Genomic DNA, 21,562 nt, shown 5'->3' on the forward strand with positions numbered 1-21,562 from the left:
AATCACAAAACATGTCAGAGGTGTGGTAGGTGAATATACCATGGAATGGCCGAAGGCTTTCCGGGCATGCTGGGAATTGTAGTTTAGCAACAGCTGGAGGCACCCTGGTTGGGAAACACTGGGCTAATGATTACAGTGGTCATGTGGATGCACAAAGCATCATTGCTGCAAGGGGGTTGCTATAAACATAGACTGACAGCAACCCCCTGGGTATCTGTACTGGTGAACCCCTTTAACAGGCTACCAACCTTTTAAAAGGATTAAAATAATCCTGTTCTAAATATGATGGTTATATATTTTACATGTTTGATGTCTTATTTTATTTTAGACCACTTCCTGTGATATTAGCTCCTATAGTTTTCAACTCCAACATCTCTAATGTCAATGTGTCTGTCCAGCTGGATGAAGCACAACCGTTTGCTGTTGGATTTTCATCTGTTTCACTGGGTATGTCATGTCTGGTGGCAGATGCTTGTCTGGGTTTCTTCCAAATGCAAATTTTTCAGTAGAAATAATAAATTCTAAGAACTGTAGTCCAAACAAGATGAAAGTGTGATTAAAATGAGGTTACTTATTTCCTTTTTTTTCCTGCAGAGTTCAAGCACCTGCAAACACAGAATCTCCACCAGAGGGCTCTACTCTCTGTAAGCAACCTCTGCTGGAGAGTGGGCAAAGATTCCCACATCCAGCAAGCCCTGCACCCACCAAATACACATGTATGGGGTGAGGCTTTTGTGCTTGATTCTTTTAGCTTACAGGTAAGAGTAAGAGGATTATGGTTTACAAAACTGCATGCTGGAAATTACATTTTCATTTTAGTTATGTTATGTTATGTCTGACCTCATTAGCGAAGAAAGCAACAGTGGTAACTTTCTAATAAGGATATTGTATTGGGTATAAACAGAGCAGGTCATTTGTTATTGTGCTATTGTTTTGCATTCAGTTATCGGATTGGCTAGGATGAGGAAAACATGGCTGCTTACTTTCAGAAATGGCACCGTTTCCATGAGCAGTGTCTTGTATTACATCTTAGTCCCACTCACTTCAGTGTGAGCTGTTATGCCAAATATGATCTGTTAACAGATATTGCACTGTTTCTGGAAGAAAGCAGCCATGTTTTTCTAGTCCTGATCAACACACCTTTACGTGTAACTTCACATCAGTGGCTTAAGCTATATTTGATTCAAGTGCAAACTCGCGTAACCCATATGAATGTTAGCTTTTAGTACTTTTAACAAAAATGTGATCCTTTTTAAAGGCATTATAGGTTTGTTGCATAGCATGGACAGACATATTAAAAATCAATGTCCGATAATAGGTAAAGAGAAAGTGCAGGCACTGCAAGTTAACCTTCTGTATTCAAATGCAGCATACGGACTTAAACCGGAGAAAATGTTCAAAGCAGAATGTGTGGTGGTGCTCATTCATGGAAACTGGCTCATTCGTGCAAACAAATCCAAAATGAAAGAATATGAAGGCACTCACCATCTACAATGTGTCTTCTTCTTTATTGCTGATGAAAAAACGTATGCAGCCGCCATATACCTGTACATTTTTTCATCAGCAATAAAGAAGACACATTGTAGATGGCGAGTGCCTTCATATTCTTTCGTACAAAACTGCATACTGGAAATGACATTTTCATTTTAGTTATGTTATGTCTGTAGATGTTTGTAGATGGTGAGTGCCTTCGTATTCTTTCATATTGGATTTGTTCACAAATAAATGTACATGTCAGTATTAGGTAGGATTATCAACTATGGCCCTGCAGTGCTAATAATTTTTTTTTTTGTAAAATGAGATCATTAAAGGAGTTCTCCAATGCAGGAACACTAACCTGCCCTGATGGCGGGACCCCCCCATGATCATCTGCACAGCACCCCAGCAGTCACCAGGAATGGGGCGTATCGATCCCCGCAAGAAATGGCGACCGACACGGCCCCTTTATTATCTCTATGGGAGAGCCGGAGATACAGTAATTGGTATCAGTAAATGCAAAAGGACAATCTGCAGGTGCAGCTATGCAAGCCAATCCATCTTGCGCCTGAGCTCTCAGAACTGTCAGACTTAAAGGCAGTGCATTTTAAGATGGAAGAACATTTGTTTCTACTGATGCCAACCATCTTTACTAAACCTTAAAAGATTTCTAATATCTGAACTTGACCATGCACATAAGCTGTAAAGGAGACAACAAATGTTTAATATTGTACCTTAGCCCATCTGTGCAAAATAATCACCCATCTACCGTTGTAAACCTGGCTGAAAAAGGAGCACGGTCTGAAAGGGTTTAGTTAATATCTGTCTTCTTAAAAGGACTTCAGCGTAAGAATTAAGCTCACTGTTTTTTTTTGTTTTTTTTTAAATCCTTCCCCACACTAAGCATTTTCTTCATAAGTCTATTCTTTTGTCATCTGCAAGTTCATCGTGCAGTTTGTGCTGCTTTGCTTTCTGTGCTTCAATCTACACTATGGGCCACACAAAGATAGCTGAACATTGTACTCTGCCATCTTCATGTGTGCTTTCTTCATGGACATATAAGTAAGGCTGCATTCACACCACATTTCTTACATACGGGGACCGGATCTGGCTGGGAGATGGGAAAACCGGGCGCTCCCGTATCCCAGCCGGACCCGGCCCCATCTGATTCATTTGAATGAGCCGACCGGAATCAGATAGTAACTCCGGTCGGCTCATTTTTGCCCTGTATCCAGTTTTGTGAATGGACTAAAAACCCTGGTATACTACGGTTTTAAGTACGGTCACAAAACTGGATACTGGACAGAAATGAGCCGACCGGAGTCACTATCTGATTCTAGTCGGCTCATTCGAATGAATCAGATGGGGCCGAGTCCAGCTGGGATATGGGAGTGCCCAGTTTTCCAACCTCCCAGCCAGATCCAGTCCCCGTATGTAAGAAACGTGGTGTAAATGTACCCTAACATGTGACCAAATATTTTCAGAATATCTCCAACCATTTGGAAGCTATGCAGTAACATATATTTCCCATAGACTTGTATGGGACTTTAAACTAAAACCCTAAACCCCCACAAATGGGGGTGGGAAAGGGTAAATTTACCTATCCTATGTTTGTAGTTGACATAGTAGTAACGTGTACCAAGTTTTATGTTGATATCTTAATATTAGCCGTTTGGAAGTGATGCTGGAACATACACACATACATACACACACATACATATATATATATATGTGCACACATACATAGATACAGGTTGTACCTCAGTTCAAGATGAGTGTTTTATTTGTAAAGTTGCATCAATGTCTAAATATAAACTGTAAAATCATGTCTGATGGTGAACTTACTCTCTATAAAATAACTATTGTGGTTGACTTATATTTTCTATGAGTTATGCATACATAAAATATAGATTATTCTTTCTTTTCAGGGCAGCTACAACCAATCACTGGGTGTAGGAATCCTACAAGCCGATACACTCTTCATAGAATCCACTGTGCAAGGACTGCAGGTTGAGTTTTCAGATACATGTGCAGAATGTCTCTCCTGTGTACTGAATCTTATGCCTGTAGCATCTAAACATCCTCTGCCAGCCTCACAAGACCCGCTCCCTTCTATTTCTCCATGTGGGGAGCTTGGCAGCAAGTTGGCCCTTCTCTGGAAAGTGGATGCCAGGGTGGAGGACGTGAACTTGTTTACATTGTCCACTTTAGTGGGTGAGTTTATTAAAATTTTTAGCCCTGCAACTTCTTTCTTGGATTTTAAAAGTGAGTTTATGACAGGCCAGTTTGACTGTAACAATACCATTTATGTGGGCAGAAGGTTTAGTAACTATATCCTATAATGCACAGTCATCACAAAGATGTATGTAGCAAGATCATATTCAGTTTACTCATTACATAAAAAAATTGTAATAAGGATGTAGCCATAGATGCAAGTCAGATGCACAAGAGGGGCTACAGACTGTGCTCATTGCAAAAGCATACATGTTAGAGGCAGTGTTCAGAGGTACGTGTAAAAATGAGTTGGCAGAATAGACAGAAAACTGGAGGCAGCCGAAGGCTATGTTCACACAGCATATTTTTAGGCTGAAAAATAGGATGCCATTTAAGCCTTAAGCTTTTAAGTTTATTTATTGCATTGCTTTTATGCACATTTTTGGGGCATTCTATTCACATTTTTGGGGCATTTTATGCACATTCGGTCACTGCATCAATACTAGACCAACAATGCTAGATAAAACTTAACTTTCATTCTGTAATTATTTAAACATGAGATAAGGACAAAATAAAGCGTTTTGTTTGCTTTTGTTAAACCCCCTTCTTCTTCACTGCTGGATGTATCTTCCCAACCACTACTTCAGTCCCTTAACCCTGTCACTTTCAGCAGATTATTTGCATTACATAGTTGCCTTCTGCTAGCAGGAATGGCTACGGCCATGTGGTTTTTTTCTCTCCTTTTGGCAGTGTAGCCAGTATCTGATTTCACCCATGTATGTTGGTGATGTGATTTATGGAGAGGCTATGCTAGCAGGTGATTCTTCCTCCATCTTCATCTCATTACAGGCTGGATGCCATCCATCCTCTATTACCCTGCTGAGCATCTCTCCTTATCGCTGTATGATTTCTCAGACATTGCTCACAATTACTGCGGCCGACCAGTTAGCTACATTTAATCCCAGTAATTGGATGGTTCTTCATGCAATTGTTCTTAGGAGCTCTCCTGCCTCTCATAATCTGCAGCCTTTTTCCCACTCCTATAGAGTTACACATCTTTCAATCATTCCTTCCTTGCCAGCTTTCTCCAGCACTCAGATCTCACACGGCCACATTTTGGAGTATTGTATTGGCTTCAAATTTTTCCTGTTTTTCTGTGACCTCTCTGGCCTTGTTTGCTGGGACTTTATGCTCCCCTCAGGAATTTATTAAAGGTTTTACATGTTTTTGGGTGTAAACAGTGGGTTAATTTGTCGCATCATTTATCTCAGTTTAACCCCTTAACGACCACGGATGAGTATAGATGTCCAGGTTGGCGGGCGTTCCGGCACCTGGACGTCTATACTCATCCATTATTCCCGTGGGTGCTGTCCAGTGCACCCACGAGATCGCGGCAGGGACTTGCCTGTAGCACACAGCCGGGACCCTGCAGCACTGCTGGGACCGAAGACAGCTTCGGTCCCGGCAGTTTAACCCTTACAGCCGCGGTCGGAAGGAGTTTTGACAGAGGAAGGGGGCTCCCTCTGTCTCTCTCCTGTAGCACCCCACAACTATCGCGGGGTGCTGCTGCTTACCTGGGCAGCCGGGGGTCTTTACAAGGACCCCCAGGACTTCCCCCGGTAATTGCCTGCAAGTGTAAAACTAGCAGGCAGCCTATATCTGCGATGCTTTGGAATACTAAGTATTCCAAAGCATTAAAAAAAGTAAAAAAAATATAAAATAAATAAAAGGGTATAAAAACAAGAAGAATAAAAAGAAAAGTGTAAAAAATTAATTCAAAAAGTGTAAAAAATAAAAACACATTTATTAAATAAATATAGTAAAAAATAATATGCTGCGGATGCCCGCCAACAGTCACAATAATGAGCTCCCTGCTGCGGCTGGGTAGCTTTGTGTGTCCACTAATAGCGGCGGATTTCCCGCCGGCAGTCATGAGTGGACGCACTGAGCTACCCAGCCTTAGCAGTGAACTCGCCCTTGTGACTGCCGGGGGCATCCGCGGTGTGAAATATGCTGCGGATGCACTCTATGTGACCTTACACTGCGTCCCATTCATACTGCTGCTACAGTATACATTGGCATCCCTTTTTTGACATGACAACGGACACCTATACTGCAGAAACGCAGTATGAATGGGGACTATTCATATAATGATGCCCTGAAAGCCAAAGGGGGGTCCTCTCCTTCTGGGTCCTACCACGTGGCCAAGGAACCAAATATGGCCTAAGCGGGGGAATTTCCAAACACGGGCCGAGCAGCTTAATAAAATATAGGGTGCATTTCTTGTAATATCAGAAGTGATGTACAAAAAATATGTCCCACAAATTATGCATTTGTGAAAAAAGGCAAATTTTGAATTTTTAACACTGACATTGTAATAATTCCTGCCAAAAAAACTATGGTGTTAAAATACTCACTGTACCCCCTAGCGAATACCTTGAGGGGTCTAGTTTTTAAAATTGGGTAATTTGGGGGGTGTTCCTAATTTTCAACATTTTCAAAATTTCAAGTTAAATTGTTAGGCTTCTAATTAATTTAAAATGTTAATTAAAAACAAAAAAAAAATGCTGTCAAAATAAAGTAGACATCTGAAAGTATAAGTTTCATAAACTATTTGGTCAGTATGTATAAATATATGCAACCTATTAGTGTTAAAATAGCAAAAAATCGTAATTTAAAAAAAAAAAATTCATGATTTTTTGCATTGTAAAAACAAAACTACAAATGATATCGGCTTACTTTTACTATGTACATGAAGGACGACTTGTGACAAAAAAACAATGTCAGAATTATCGTGATTGGCAAAACGTTACCAGAGTTATTCTCTAATAAAGACAGACATCCCTGATGTGAAAAAACAGGCCTGGTCTTTCAGGGGCGTACAGGTTTATTTGTGTTGGTCCTTAAGGGGTTAATATTTGCAACTTTTCCTGTGACTTTTGGTTTGTGTTGTTATACACTATTTCAGTGGTAATTGTCGCAGTGCCTTCAATTTCTCTCAAATCTACACATTATCAGACTTGTCTTACAAAACTGACTTTGGACAGCATTTGTAAAAGTCGCACAAAAGTTGTCACAAGCTGGTTAAAAAGTCACAGAGGAGCCATCATACGAACTAGTGTACTAAAGTAAATAATGTGTACTAGACCCATATATTACATGCCTTGCACCATTTAATAAATTTGGTGCATGCACTTTATTTACACGGCACAAATTAACCCCTTATCGACAATGGACATAGATGCGGTGGGACTTAACGCACCATGACGTTCATTTATGTCATGTACATAACATGCAGGTCCCGGCTGCTATCAGCAGCCAGGGACCTGCCGGTAATCGCAGACATCAACGATCGCGATAATGTCCGCAAATAAAACTCTCAGATGCTGTGATCAATACAGATCTGCGGCAGTGTGGGCATGTAAATGGATGATCGGATCCAATCCAACATGACTGCCCGAGGTCCCCTTACCTGCCCCAGCCGTCATCCCGGGGACTTCTGCTCTGGTCTGAGATCAAGCATAGCGCATGTTCAGTATATGCAATCTAATGTTTGTTATAAATAGTCCGCTATGGGACTATGTAAAAAAATGTAAAAAAAATAAATAAAATAAAATGTGAAAAAGCCCCTCCCCCAATAAAAATTTTATTGGCCCCATTAACATATTTTTATTTAATTTTTTTATTTAAAAAAATAAATAAAAAAATAAAAAGTGATTAAATAGTTAAATATAAGCAAAACAGGATAAAGTCTACAGATCATGGCGCAAAAAAGGAGCCCTCATACGGCCCCGTATACGGAGAAATTAGAAAATTATAGGTGGTCAAAATAGGGCAATTTTAAACATAATAATTTAGTTTAAAAATTTTGAGATTTTTTTTTTAAAGAGGTATAATTATAGAAAAGTATAGAATATGGGTATCATTTTAATCGAATTGACTCACAGAATAAAGAAAACATGTAATTTTTTCTAAAAGTGTACACCCTGAAAACAAAACCTTCCAAAATTTGCTAAATTACGTTTTTCTTTTCAATTTTCCCACATAAATAATATTTTTTTGGGTTTGCCGTACATTGTTTGGTAAAATAAATGATGTAATTACAAAGTAAAATTGGTCACTCAAAAAACAAGCCCTCATATGGGTCTGTGGATGGGAATATCATTTTTTAGAAGACGAGGAGGAAGAAAGGAAAATGCAAAAATAAAATTGGCCTGGTTCTTAAAGTGTACCTATCATATCACAGAAAAAAAAAGTTATATGTTACTCAGTACCTTATCCTGATCATGTACATATATCTTTTATGTGTCTAGCTTCTGTATTTCTTTTAAAATCAACTTATATCAGATTACACAGAATTTTCATCTTCTCACAAGCAGGGGGCGTGTCCCTCTCTTTCCCTCACTGTACATGACTAAACTTCCTCCCTCACTGTGTGTCACTGAGCTGTCAGCTGTCCTCCTCATGTAAACTTCTTAATACTGGGCTGGCACACTGTAACAAACCCCCTCCCCATCTCCTTACTACTGGGGTACACGCTGCTGTATAAGGCTGAACATGCTGTCACTTCTGCTCCTTCTCCTCTATGCTATGGACGGAGCTGTGCACTGAAGCCTTCTCTTTCTCTCACTCCATGCTGCTGAGAGCTGGGGAGGTGTGAGGGGGTGTGGCCTCCTCTCAGCCAATCACAGCAGCTCACACACTGCTAGCTCTCCCCAGCTATCTGTGTTCGGAGATCTTCAAACCGGTAGCGCACACAGCCCACCCACCCCCTCACTTCGTGTTCTCCCACCGACTAGCTGATGTTGCTAACATCGGAAAGACCATAGTAACAGGTGTGGGACATTTTATGAGGACCTCTAGTGGCCACTTTTATAGGAGCAGTTTTCTAAGGGAAACTAGGGGAAAAAATAATGAAATAGACATAGAGATACTTATTTTCTATGGCTCTATTGTTTTTTTGTGGCCATTTAAGGCCAAAATTAGCTTGGTCCTTAAGGGGTTAAAGGTGTGTAAAATGTTCCCCTACACCACCCTTGATGAATTCCCCCCCCCCCTGAATCCTTTTTGGACACTTATCCAGTTCTTTACAATGATCTTCTGGCCTTATAACTGCTTCTCGGGTCTTTTTGAAGACCCTCTCCTATCCCTTCACTGCTCTTTTCAAATTTGTCTGTTTGGAGTCCACCCATGTGTCACTACAGCTTTAATACATGTTCCTCTTTCTGCCAGCACTGGCAGCCACTCTGCTGGGACAGGACCACCTGGCTTTTCTCCTGGGCAAGGCTCTCTGTCCAGGTGATCACCTCTGTCCTTCCTAGAATGGTACATTTAGTGACATGGACCTTGGACAGACCTATGTGGGGGTGAATAGACCTTATGGTATTTGAATTATATTGTATTAGAAATCTTGGGTGAGTTCCCACACTTTTTTTTTCAGGACTTGGCCTTCATACAGGTATACCAGCGTATACCAGCTATGTCTACGCCCCAAAACGTGACATGATTAGGGACTAAAGGAAATTTAGGGACTACAGCAGAATTCACTGGACCATGCAGATTCACAGTTGTCACCCAGTGCACTCCAGTATTGCTCTGTATTGACCTGCGTACATTCTGCTCAATGTTATTATTCAGCAACCTGTAAGAAACAATAATGACTGATATGGGTATACACCCCTATGGTTTCCTCTTAACTATTTTTTTCAATTCATTATATATCAAAATATATGTAACTAAATAATGTTTTTGTTTTATTTTAAGGTGCTGCACGGGTGAGGATAGACCTACTTACCCTAATAGGAAGCGCAGAGAGCTGCAGTCTGAGCCTGCAAGGTGTCACTGCATCTCTTTTGAAGTCAATCACTGAAAAATTGGAACCATGTTGTAAGGCTGTGGACCAGACTGACCAATTGCTCTACCTCTCCATTTTGTCCGTTTCTTACCACACCACTATTCAGGCTTTAGAGGTAGGACTGGAAGATTTAATTGCAGATTATTTTTTACATACATGTTTCCTCCTGTATATCACTTCGACCTTCCTATGTAGAAAACATGCTGATAGCATAAAGCCAAAATATGTTATAATAAGCTTATACTGGGCTGCTCCACTTGCAGGCCTTATGTAGAAGTGTTTTCATAAACTTAGTTTTCACAGTGTACAGTCAGAAAAAATACACAAACACTGTATGAAGGCCAATTGCTCTTTTCTTGGTCGCTCTTCATTGGAGGACTCCTATACTGATGGGTATATGCTCTTGCCACTAGGAGGCGCTGACACTACATATAAAAATGTCAGCTCTTCCCTGGCAGGATATACCCGCCCACCTGCAGTGAGGTAATCAGTTTTAGCTAGTGTCAGTAGGAGGCAAGAGACAGGTCTGGTGCTCTCCAGACCTCGTCTTTTTTTAAGTTATTTTCTAGTAAGGGCTGTTTAGTTAGGTTCTTTACTCCCTTTTGTTTCCTTTTTCAGGTGGGGGTTCAGGAGCATGGCGCTACCTGTTCCCCCATATGCGGCTAAGGGGCACAGGACATAAAAGTATGAAGTTGGCCCCCCCCCCTCCCCCTCCCGGCACAGGAATTTAGGGGTTAATGTTCTCCCTTGGTGTTGAAGGGCCTGTGTACTACGGATGGGCATCTGCTTTAATGAGGATATGCTGTTCCTCCATGGCCAATTTGAGGTGTCATTGGCCCTATCTTTATTGGGGTCTGGACTCCCTCTGGTGGTCTCGCCTGCCTGTTCTGTCTCAGGGCAGCCGCCGGCTTTTGCGGCAGCTACCTGTACTTATTGCTCCCCATATCCCTTGTTGCAGCTCTCTGCTTCTACGGCGCTGTACTGACTGGCGGGAGCCATAATGGTGGCAGGTAGGTCTGCCCTCTCCCCGAGTTCTGAGTGGGACCCTGGGGTATGACTGTGAGAGGACTCTCTCCCTACTCTGGCAGCGCTACTTTCGGAGCGCACGGTGGGGAAGGATCGGTTACTTTTACGGAGCTTAGCTCCGCCCCTCTCCTCCCCTCAGCGAGTCCTCTGGACTTGGTGCACTGCAGAGGTCATTAGCGCTACCAGGGATGTCAGAGGCTGTATCTCCTCTGACTCCCTGGTTCAGGGCCGTAGTCTCCTCCATCCTGACGGGACCCTTCCTAGCCGGGCTCCGCTGCTCTCCCTCCCCCGCCGTTGGAGGGACGGGGTCTCGGAGATTAGCTCCGCCCCCGTCCTCTCTCCTTCAGAGCGGGACCTGTCACTTTTATTTTATCTGCCTCACCCAGCAGCTATTATGGTGGGGGGTAAAGATAGCTCTGCCATCCTTCCCCTCACAGGTGTCGGCGGCCGTTTTGCTGTACGGGGACTCGGAGCAGATCTCCTTCCCCTCCCAGTAGAAAAGTGGGTATTTTTTAAAAAAATCTGCTGCGCTCTTTTTTCTGGGACTGTCTACGTGCCCCTTTCTTGTCTCTTTCACACTGTACGGGACCTGATATGACATATTGCATGAGTCAGTTGTGGTATGCCTCTGGCATACCTGCTTTTGCCAGGGTTCTCTCTCTGTCAGAGACATGTGACTCGCTGTGGCGGGTCATGCCAGGGATTTCATGATTCCTTGGAAGATACCGGTGTTGCAGTCAGAACTGTTTCTCCTCTACCACAGATTGTCATGACATGTTTGCCATGTCCGCAGGTGTTCTTGTCGTGTACATACATTATTCCCTCCTCTGCAGGTTGCCACATCCGCGGCTGCTGTCCCGGATCCCCACATCCAGTGCGAGGTCTCCGTGGAAGTGTCCCTGCGTGGCCATGGATTGCACCTGCTCTCATTAGGCCAGACAGTAGTTTCACCTGTCGCTCATCTCACAACTGCCACATCCGCCGCTGGATTTTGGTACCCCACTGCTAGTGCGAGGTGACTGCTTTAGTGCACCGTTGTCTACATGGACCCATACCAGCAACCCAGTCAGTGGTCTGCATGGTTTTCTCTGCCGCCTGCCACTTCTCCAAGGGCTGAAGTATCTGCGGCTGCAGTTACCGGTACCCTCCATGCTTGTACGAGGTGAACGCTGGAGTGCCCCGTTTATCTACATGGACCCGTACTAGTCATCCAGACAGTGGTCTGCATGGTTTTCTCTGCCGCCTGTCACTTCTCCAAGGGCTGAAGTATCGCCGTCTGAAGTTCTGGTACCTCACTGCTAGTGCTTAGTGTCTGGTGGAGTGACCTGGCGTGTCTGTGCGGTATGCAGGGCGTAGGGGATTCAATCCACGGTTTCCAAACCTCCCTCGATCTCCCAGGGTGACGGGGATTCTAGTCATGGCTTCTAGGCTTCACTGCCTTTCCACATGTGTCAAAGGGGCACAGTTATTGCTATCTGACTGTGTCCCCTCCTTATCACCAGCACCTGGAGGGTCACTCATTACGCCAGACTGTTGTCTGCACAGTTTCTGCTGCTGTCTGTCTCCCATCTCTGGGCTGCCGTGTGCATAGCTGTGGCTTCCCGTACCTCACTGTTGGTGTAAGGACTCTGTCAGAGGATTCCTGCAGGCACAACGGTCTGCTGCCAGTCAGCCAGTCATTAGTCTGCATGGTCTCCTAAACCACCGGGTCGCCCATAAGTTTGGCCGCACTCCTGTGCCCCACTGTCTATGGGGAGGGTTCGAAGGAGCTTTCCTTTGTGCTCAGGAATCCTCCACCTGTCAGCCGGACGTCTGTCTTCGTAGTTTACTGCTACGTCGGATCAACTACCATACACTTCCCACTGGGTGCGGACGTGCAGGTAACCCACTGCCTGGACGTAGTTCCAAGTGGGTCTCCCCATGTTGCTCCATAGCCCTCTGCAATGTGCCATATGCTGGTTTGTGGAGTTCCCTACTTTACCAGGTCCCTCTCCACATGCCTGCCACTTTCATAGCTTAAGGCTGGTGGCCCACTTTTTGTGTGTTTTTCTGAAGGCGGGACCTGGTGTGGCCATGGTTTCCATGCCAGATAGCCACTCTGTGTCTGCATGGCTTTCTGCTTCTCCTGGTCTCCTCACCCATTTTTGCAGCTCCCGCGACTGCAATCCGGTGACTCACTTCCATGTGAAGCTTCACGTAGAGTCTCTATGTATGTTCATTGGAAATGTCAGTGTCCCTACATCTGCTAAAGCCCCCCCTGCACGTGTATAACCCACCTTCCCTTCTGTCAGTGGCCTGCACGTGTATAACCCACCTTCCCTTCTGTCAGTGGGGTGTGCCTCGGGCCTTCCTGTGATCTTGTTTCCGCAGGTCTGTGGCGGTTGAGCACACTTGTGCTGGCATGGGCCTGATGTCTTCAGGTATCTTCCTGAGTTCCTGGACAGGGTGGCTCAGGCGCCTTCTCTGTTGCCTTAGACTCGACCGGGTTGACTCCGTTGGTGTCCATCTGGTCCAGGGTTTCACCCTAATGGAGTTTCCCTCTCAATGCTGTTGGTTGCTTTGTATCTGTGTGTGCTCCTTACTTGCATTCGTAGTCACGTCTTTGTATCTTTGCCCAGCAGCAGGGGTCAGGATTCCGATCCCTCTGGGGATGCACATTGGCTCCTCCATACCTCGTTGTGTTGTAGCAGAGTTCCTGGGAGCTCCGCACACCCAGTACTTTGTTCCGTTGCCGTTGGACAGCATTTCTCTGCTCCTACAGTGCACTCTTTCTCCCTTCCTCAGGGGTTTCCTCTTGACCATCCCTTGTTTTCCCCTCATCTAGGGGGACTATTTAGCTGAGCGCTTTGTACTACCAAGATGGAGCCTTCTCTCTTCCCACTATTCAGGTGGGCTATTGGGCTGGGCCCTTGTTTTTTTGGCTGTGAGCATTCAGATGAGCTTTTTACTGCTATACTTGTGTGTTTTTGCCCACTATTGCAGCCTGGCACTCTTCCGGTTTCTTGGATGTCTACTGCTGCTTATGCAGCCTTGACACTCTCCTCTGTTGGCAGAGTTTATACACTCATGTATGGCTCGACGACACTGTCTGTTGTTGGGGTCCTTCTGTTGCTCTCCTCCTACCTCGGCGCAATCTCCCTGGAGGGTGTGTTCATCCTCCCCTTCTGTCTGGTTCTGTGTTCCTTGGCGTTGTGTTCCTGCTTCCTTCAGGGTGGTTCCGGCACATCTGGCTTCCTAGTCAACCTTTTCTTGTCTCTCTGTATGGACGTAGGTTTAGAGTCTCTGCTAAGCACGATCTCTTCCTTGGTGTCCTAATCCATATACATGGATGGGGGATCTCAGTTTCGGTTGTCTCTGGCCTGGGGTCTTGTCCGCAGGCCTTACGGTCGAGTGGGTTCAGTCTCGGGACTGCTCCCCTTTCGCTAGTGGTTGTTTTTCCCTCCCAGGGGACTGCTTTGGTACGTCCCATCAGTATAGGTGTCCCCCAATGAAGAGCGACCGAGAAAAGGAGATTTTTATTTGTACTCGCCATAAAATATTTCTCATAGCCTGGCACCACTGTCTCTGGGATACCCCTTCTGTGCCCTGCTGGGTTACCTGTTGTTCCCCCTCCATTCCTGTCCTGGGGATGTTGCCTCGGAGTGCTCTGGTCCGCTCGGACCACATTGGGTCCAAGGCCGGTTAGTCTCCTTGTCTTGGACACTATCCCAGGATGCTGTGGTGTGCCTTCTTTTCTAGGTCGGCCCTCCTGGTTCTTGGGCCTTAGTGATGGTTAAGGTCTCGGGCACGTGTAGCAATCCTGCCCAGACTGACTTCGCAATCCCGTTTGTGGAGTGTTTTTTCTGTTCCACACTTCTTCTGTCTCGTCACGGAAGTTTGTCATCCGGAGCATTTTGTGAACCTTGAGTTTACTTACCCTTCAGGTGTAAGTCTTTCAGGAGACTCAGGAACCTCCACTTCCCATGTCTGTCGCTCTACTTTTTTGTCCGTTCTTCCTTCTGTCTCCTCCTTTTGTGGTCCATGTACTCCCGGGCTGAAAGGCGTTCCGGTCATCCGGATTCTGACAGTCAAGCACATTTCGCCTCCCGGGTGCTCACGTCGGACCCCTGGGATAGGGGTTTTTGGGTCAGCGGACTTTGAGGTCATTGATCTTATCTGCCAGACCTCTCTAGAGCGTGTTTCTGTCTTTCCTTTTTCTCAGTGTTTTTCTGGTCTCCACGTCTGTGCTTGCCTTCTGCTCAGGCGTCCACTGCTCTCCCTGGTGTTTTTTTCTGCCATGTTCTCTTGAATCGGTTGACTCTGGATGGGGCTCTCTTGTTGTTCCCTTTTCCATTTTTGTCTTCCAGCCGGGCTAGCCCTCTATCTGGTTCTGTGTTCCTTGGTGTTGTGTTCCTGCTTCCTTCATTGGGGGGGACACCGCACCCACCCATTTTTTTCAATTTTTGTCCAGATAGTCTTTTCCGGTTATTGGATTTTTATCCGGGATTCTTTTATAGGGTCCTTTGGACGTATTTCTTTGTTGGCTTCTCCTACTGCTTTGTGACAAAACTGATTACCTCACTTTCAGTGGGCGGGTATATCCTTCCAGGGAGGAGCCAACTTTTTTTTTCTATGTAGTGTCAGCGCCTCCTAGTGGCAAGAGCATATACCCATCAGTATAGGTGTCCCCCAATGAAGGCTGCGAGAAAGAGATTTTACGGTGAGTACAAAAAAAAATCTCCTTTTTGACAGCATGTATTGTCAAGCATCACTTTTGCATTGTTTCTTCTCGATGCCTGCATTTACACTTTTAACACATTTACACAAGTTATTGCTCAATTGTTTTTAGAGAAGCTGTAAAGCTTTTATGCACAATGGCCTTTTTTTTAAATATTATTCTGCAGACTTACCATGTATTATGACTATTACAAGCAAAATCTTTCTTTTCGTGTGTCCTAATATAGTTTCACTAAAGGTCCAGGAGCTGAAAACCCCATATTTACTGATAGGCAGCTGTTCTATAGTTTGTTAGGGTGTCTTCCCTCCGAGACTCCCACCAATACTTTCATCAACCTTATAACAAAACAGAACAGATTATGAATGTGTCCTTTAAAGTGCTTCTGTCATAAGAGACATTTTTTTTATCTGTACATGTAAGAGCTGCCATTAAAGAGGACCTGCTGCTTCTCCAGAACTGTCTGTTTTTAAAGTATTGCATTCCTCATAAAACAGTATTATAATTTTTTTTACATTTTACAAATGTTACTGTCCTGTCAGCGCACATGGTGTAAGACTGTCTAGGACAACACCTTTTCGTTGCAAAAGGAATGGAACACCCAGTTGTCAATTCCTTCATGGGTTTCCTGAAGCAACAGCAGAAAAATTGGCCAATGCTGAATTCTAATACTCCTGAATAGTTATTTCATTAGGAACGAGTACTAAATCAGGTGTGTCAGGAGGGCTGACAGGACCTCTTTAAAGGGCTGCAGGACACATTTAAACTTCCCGGGCTAGTCTGTGAGACCTCCAGCATATGACTTCCGGGAATCCGTCTGAACACGAGTCTCAGAGCAATTATCAGCCTCCAAGATTTTCTGTGAAGTTTGATTGTGTCCTGCTGCCCCAGCGAAGGGGGACTAATACTTTAAGGACAATGTTAGTGACTACTTAGTGCTGTTCAACCCCCAAACTAGGTCTGGGAGGCACTACAGTGAATTATACAGTATATACATTGTAATGTAACATTTTACCTAGGCTGCATTCGCACCTGCAGTGCAGTGTAATGCAGTTGTTTTTTTTTTTTTTTAGCCAAAGCGTGAAATATATGTGAAATATAAAATAATGACTTTTACTCTACTGGATCCACATTGAATCCACTTCTGTCTTTGGCTCAAAAACTGTGTAATTCTGGCCTTATTATTTGAGTTAGTATGTGAAAAACAAGAATGCTAATCATTTATATTTCCTGCCATTTACAGGTGCAGTGTCAGGAGGAGCTGGTCTTGCACTGGAGTCCTTGGGATCACATGTATTTGTATCAGCACACATTGTCTGCTCTGCAGAGCAGGGATCTGCTGATCACAACCTTAGACAGGAGAGCTCAGTTGTCTGTCAGACATTTTTCAGACGAGTGTTCACCTCAGCAGTCACAAAATCCAGTTGTAGAAAGTCCAGGCCTTCATCGGAAGGGGATGCAGATAACAGTTGAGTTGAGTTCAGTGAAGCTACATACTGCTGTTTGCAAGGAGAATTATTTCCTATTCACAGCTCACAAGATCTGGCTCAATCAGCATGGAGGCTCCTATCAACTGCAATCTCCTGAAGTAACAGTCAATGCCGATGGCCACAATATCTTTCTGTTTAAAGAGGTTGAGGCACAGAGAATACCTGAATTGGAGGAGATGTTGTTACATCGAAGCCAATTTAGCTCTCTTGGCACCGAGAGGAACCCTGCATGGGTTCTGTATATTACCAGTGTTTCCATTGAGTTTCCTCATGGATATGACTTTTCCTGTATACTTGATGAGGCAATAGGGGTGCAGAAGTGGCTGAAAGGTCTCCATCGTTCTCCAAGGACTCAGCCGGAGCCACTTCCTCCAGACCTTGTACTAAAAGTTAAACAGTTTTCATTTGCATTCTTGGATGATGTCTTTGAGGTGAAATTAAGAGATAATTATGAGCTAATGAAAGATGAGAGCAAGGAGAGTGCCAAGAGGTTAAGACTGCTCGATGACAAGGTTGCTGCTTTGCGCAAACAACATGGGGAATTATTGCCAGCCCGAAAAATTGAAGAGCTTTACACCTCCTTGGAAAAGAAGAACATAGAAATCTACATCCAGCGCTCCCGTCGCCTTTACAGCAATACTCCCATGCGGAAGTCTATTCTAACCTGGACTATGTCAGATCTTGAAATAGTGGCCTTAGCAGATGAGACTCTGCATGGGCTGGACAAAGTGTTGGAGAATATGAGGGACATTGACAGCATCAGTCCTTTCCCGCCTGAGGGGCTACCCCTTGTGATCCAGTGGTGCCGCATGATGAAGTGCTCTCTCAAAACATTTTATGGTAAGTTCCCCCCTTAATGGTTAGGATTTGGCTTTTAAACATTTTACCAAAACTGCTTACTACATAATACAGAATATCCTAGCATATAGAGTTCAATTTTTACATTGACTATTGACATACTTTATAGTGTTATAAAAATATTTGATTGTACAGATTGGGTTGAAGCTATTATTTGTATAGCTAACATTTTGGGGAAAAAAAACTCATGTTGAGACCTTGGAGGGGTCAGTATTTTGCATCAGTATTTATAAACCAAAGCCAGAACTGGAGCCAGATCACGGAAAAGGTGCAAATCTTTCCATTATACTTTGCTTTGTTTATGCAGAACTCCTGGTTTTGGCTTACAAATATTGTGGCCACTTACGAGTTGCAACATGATTCCATTCCCTTGAATTATCTGTGATGCAGTATGATCCATATAGTATAGCACAGCAATCTTTGGCTGCAAGACCCATGTTGTGGCCAAAGTCACCATATAGCCCTAGTCTAAAAAAAATACGCTGAAGTTTAAGGCACATGTGAGTTCATTACATGTGAGTGCTTGCATTTCCCGCAGTAGCCTTGCTACAGGAGACAGGTTCTGTAGAAAGTCTATTAAGCCCGTCTCCTGCAGCGAGTAGACAGCAAAGAATAAAGCGTTTAACCACATGCTCCTCCCTATTCTGTCTAGTGATTGGTGGTTGTCTCAGCGCCCAAGCCCAGACGAACCAAAAACTTTGACATGTCAGAGGTTTTTTTCTTGTTTGTTTTCAAATGATAGTAATTCTTTAATACAAAAAAAACGTAATGGGCACCTACATAAATTAGCAAAAACAACTGCACTATTTAGTAATAGATGTGCACTGGCTTAACCTCAAGCTAAGAGATATACATTTTGTATTTGAATGGATAAGTTAACTGTAAATACATTGCATTAAGTATCTGACACTGCTAATATAACAAAGATTTCTGAATTCATAAATGTTCTGGTAGTCATTGAAAAAAGCGAACAACCTCTCTATAGTAAATCTAGAAAAAAAAAAAGTCCCACTGACCAGTGTATGCCAATAGGATACTTTTTAAAGTATGTGCTGGGTACCTGCAGGGCCGGCCTTTCGGGTGTGCGAGCTGTGCGGCCGCACAGGGCGCCATAGCAACAGGGGTGCCGGGCGGCCGACACAGCTCGCAGCCCCCGTCACATTCTGGACATCCCTGTGTCCCGAAAAATATTTTCAGGACACAAGGATGTCCCGGTGGTTACCTCTCTGCGGTGGCCCCAGCGTTAACTTTAAAAACGCAGGGGCTGCCGGGAGGTAGCGCACGCAGGGACGTCACTGACATCCCATGTGTGCGCCCATAGGAAAAAAGCAGAGCGGAGCATCGAGGAGGACGCGTGCGCATGGTAAGTCACCAGCGGCACGTCCTCTTCAGTGGATGGCACTCGCATTGTCTTTCCTGGTGGACGCCAAGGACGCTTTCGTGGTTCCTCCTCATGTCCATTGGGCACCCATCAAGGGAGTGTGCTTGGAGTGTGCATGCAATCTATCCCTCCTCCACAGGCTGCCGTAGGGCTGGGCGGTATACTGGTTCATACCGAATACCAAATTTTTTGGGCTGCACGATATGAATTTTCCCCCATACCACAATACCGGTTGGGCCCCTCCCCCTCGGGAATGTTCTATCAGCGCAGCGCTGTCCCCACATCGTGGAACTAATCCTAGGTGACCCGCCAGCGCTGTTCTGCCCCCCCAATTAATGATCAGCCCAGCGGGGTACTTCTCACAGATGTCACCTTCAAGCACTGCCCACCTCCTCTTTGTTGGGAGCCGCTAGCGCTGGAACTCTATACTGACGGCTGTCCGGACATGTTGGGAGTTGTGGTTTTGCAACAGCTGGAGGTCCGCAGGTTGGAGACCACTGCTGTACCCTGTATCCATAGACCCGGGCTGCAAAAGATACAGAAAATAAACTTTAAACTCACCTACGTCGGCCACACGCTGGGGACTGGAACGCCGGACCGCCGTCAGTCTATCACCGGCCGGAGCGATGTCCCGCCCTGGCCACTGATAGGCTGAGTCCACTGTCATGTAAGAAGCCGGCCAGAGCTTCTTACATGACAGTGGGCTCAGCGTATCACTGGCCGGGGTGGTCTCCACCTTCTGTGCTCGCCTTCTGCTTAGGCGTATGTTGCTCACCCTGGCATTTTTCTGTCGTGTTCTCTTGAGTCGGTTGACTTTGGATGGGGTTCTCTTGTTGTGCCCCTTTTCCATTTTTGTTTTCCAGCCGTGCTAGCCCTCTGTCTGGTTCTGCGTTCCTTGGAGTTGATTTCCTACCTCCTTCCGGGATGGTTCCAGCCCATTTTGCTTCCTAGTCGCCCATTTCTTGGCTCTCTATCTGGACCGGAGGTTTAGAGTCTCTGCAATGGACAGTCTCTTCCTTTTGACATCCTAGTCCATCTTCATGTACGGGGGATGTTTCTGGAGCTCAGTTTCTGTGCCTCGGTTGTCTCTTGCCCCCGATCTCATCCGCAGGTTTTACTGTCGAGTGGGTTTGGTTTTTGGACTGATTCCCTTTCTCTGGTGGTTGTTATTCCCACCCTAGGGGACTGCTTTGGTACGTCCCATCAGTATAGGTGTCCTACAATGAAGAGGGACCGAGAAAAGGAGATTTTTTCTTGTATACTACATTGTTTCTGTTTTCTTTATTGTTAGGGTAAGAAGCAGAGTGATTTTCCTGTTAACTTTGGTTGTCTGTCAGCTACAATGGACAGCCATTTTTGCTTTTTCCAGGCTCATTTCTTTGTCACCTGGACACCAAAAGGGTTCTCTACCTTTTTTGGCCACCAGTGACAGTAAGATAACCATCTTATTCCTGCAATTTTGTAGTCTGCAGGCAATCTTAAACAGGGAAAGAAGGCGCTCCATGGTGAAAGAATGCCTGTGACATGGCAAGGGAAAAAGTGAAAACCGCTTACCGCAAGTGGTTGTGTAGCCACATACACAACAATGGAATGTGGGTAAGGCGATGGGGATCCTGTCTGCAGCCTTCCCGCACACAAGAGACAACATAGGCAACTTCAAGGCAGAGGAGGAAGAAGCAGGAATTGAGTCGACACAGGCAACTCAATTCCTGCTTTTTCCTCCTCTGCCTTGTAGTATTTTTTGTAGTGACGTGCAAAATTAGTACTCACATATTTTGATAAAGACTCCACCTTCAATTTTGCGATAAAACTTTGTGGATTCTGCTTTCCGCTGTTAAGTAGGAATCCATAACATAGCTCTCACCGTGGACCATGGTGCAGATATTTTCCAGCTCACATTTTCCATTTTGATTTACTTTAATATGTAGATACAGATCATAGGCTGAAACTTTTTTTGTTACCATCTAGACTGTATGTAAATGAAAACTAAAATATATATTAAATAAAACAATTTATATTAAAATAAAACATTTCCCATATATTTCCATTTCAGTGCGCATCCGTGACTATCCTAGATATCTCTTTGAGATCCGGGATTGGCATCTTTCTGGGAGACTGCTTGGGACTGAGCAGGTTGGACAAGCCAGCGCTCGCAGAAAGCAAGTTGTACATTTAGGGGCTCCATGGGGCGATTCAACAGTGGAGAGGAACATGCCACCCCTGAAATTCTTCCATGACTTTCACTGTAAGTGCTTATAACTGTTTTTTTTTTTACTTTTTCAGCACTTTTTTTGCACTCTAAAAACATGCAGAGCACTGGCTATAGCTTACACTTTTTATTTATTTTATGTTCTTCAATGCTGCCCACTTCTTTCAGTGTACCATAGAATAAAAATAGACTTATCTCATTTGTGTAGGCAAGGCCTTGACATGATCAGCAGGTTTTGTGAGAGAAGGTTTATAAGATACAAGCAGCTAAACCGGAAAAATAAGGTAGTGAAACAGTCCCATAAATATACCAAACCTTTTTAAAGAGCCCTGAAGGCTTG

The 21,562-nt window shown here is 44.5% G+C and overlaps 1 protein-coding gene across 1 annotated transcript in view; it reads left to right on the plus strand.

The window, feature by feature from the left end:
• Window positions 1–21,562, plus strand: part of BLTP2 (bridge-like lipid transfer protein family member 2) — a 114,983-nt gene that overhangs the window by 35,265 nt on the left and 58,156 nt on the right. The window contains exons 12-17 of the mRNA XM_056559095.1: window positions 329–447; window positions 595–758; window positions 3,405–3,690; window positions 9,454–9,659; window positions 16,528–17,614; window positions 21,067–21,258. Coding sequence (XP_056415070.1) covers window positions 329–447; window positions 595–758; window positions 3,405–3,690; window positions 9,454–9,659; window positions 16,528–17,614; window positions 21,067–21,258 — 2,054 coding nt within the window. The remainder of the gene's footprint in view (window positions 1–328; window positions 448–594; window positions 759–3,404; window positions 3,691–9,453; window positions 9,660–16,527; window positions 17,615–21,066; window positions 21,259–21,562) is intronic.

The sequence above is a fragment of the Hyla sarda genome, chromosome 2 (genome assembly GCF_029499605.1).
Source record: "Hyla sarda isolate aHylSar1 chromosome 2, aHylSar1.hap1, whole genome shotgun sequence".
Taxonomy (NCBI): Eukaryota; Metazoa; Chordata; class Amphibia; order Anura; family Hylidae; genus Hyla; species Hyla sarda.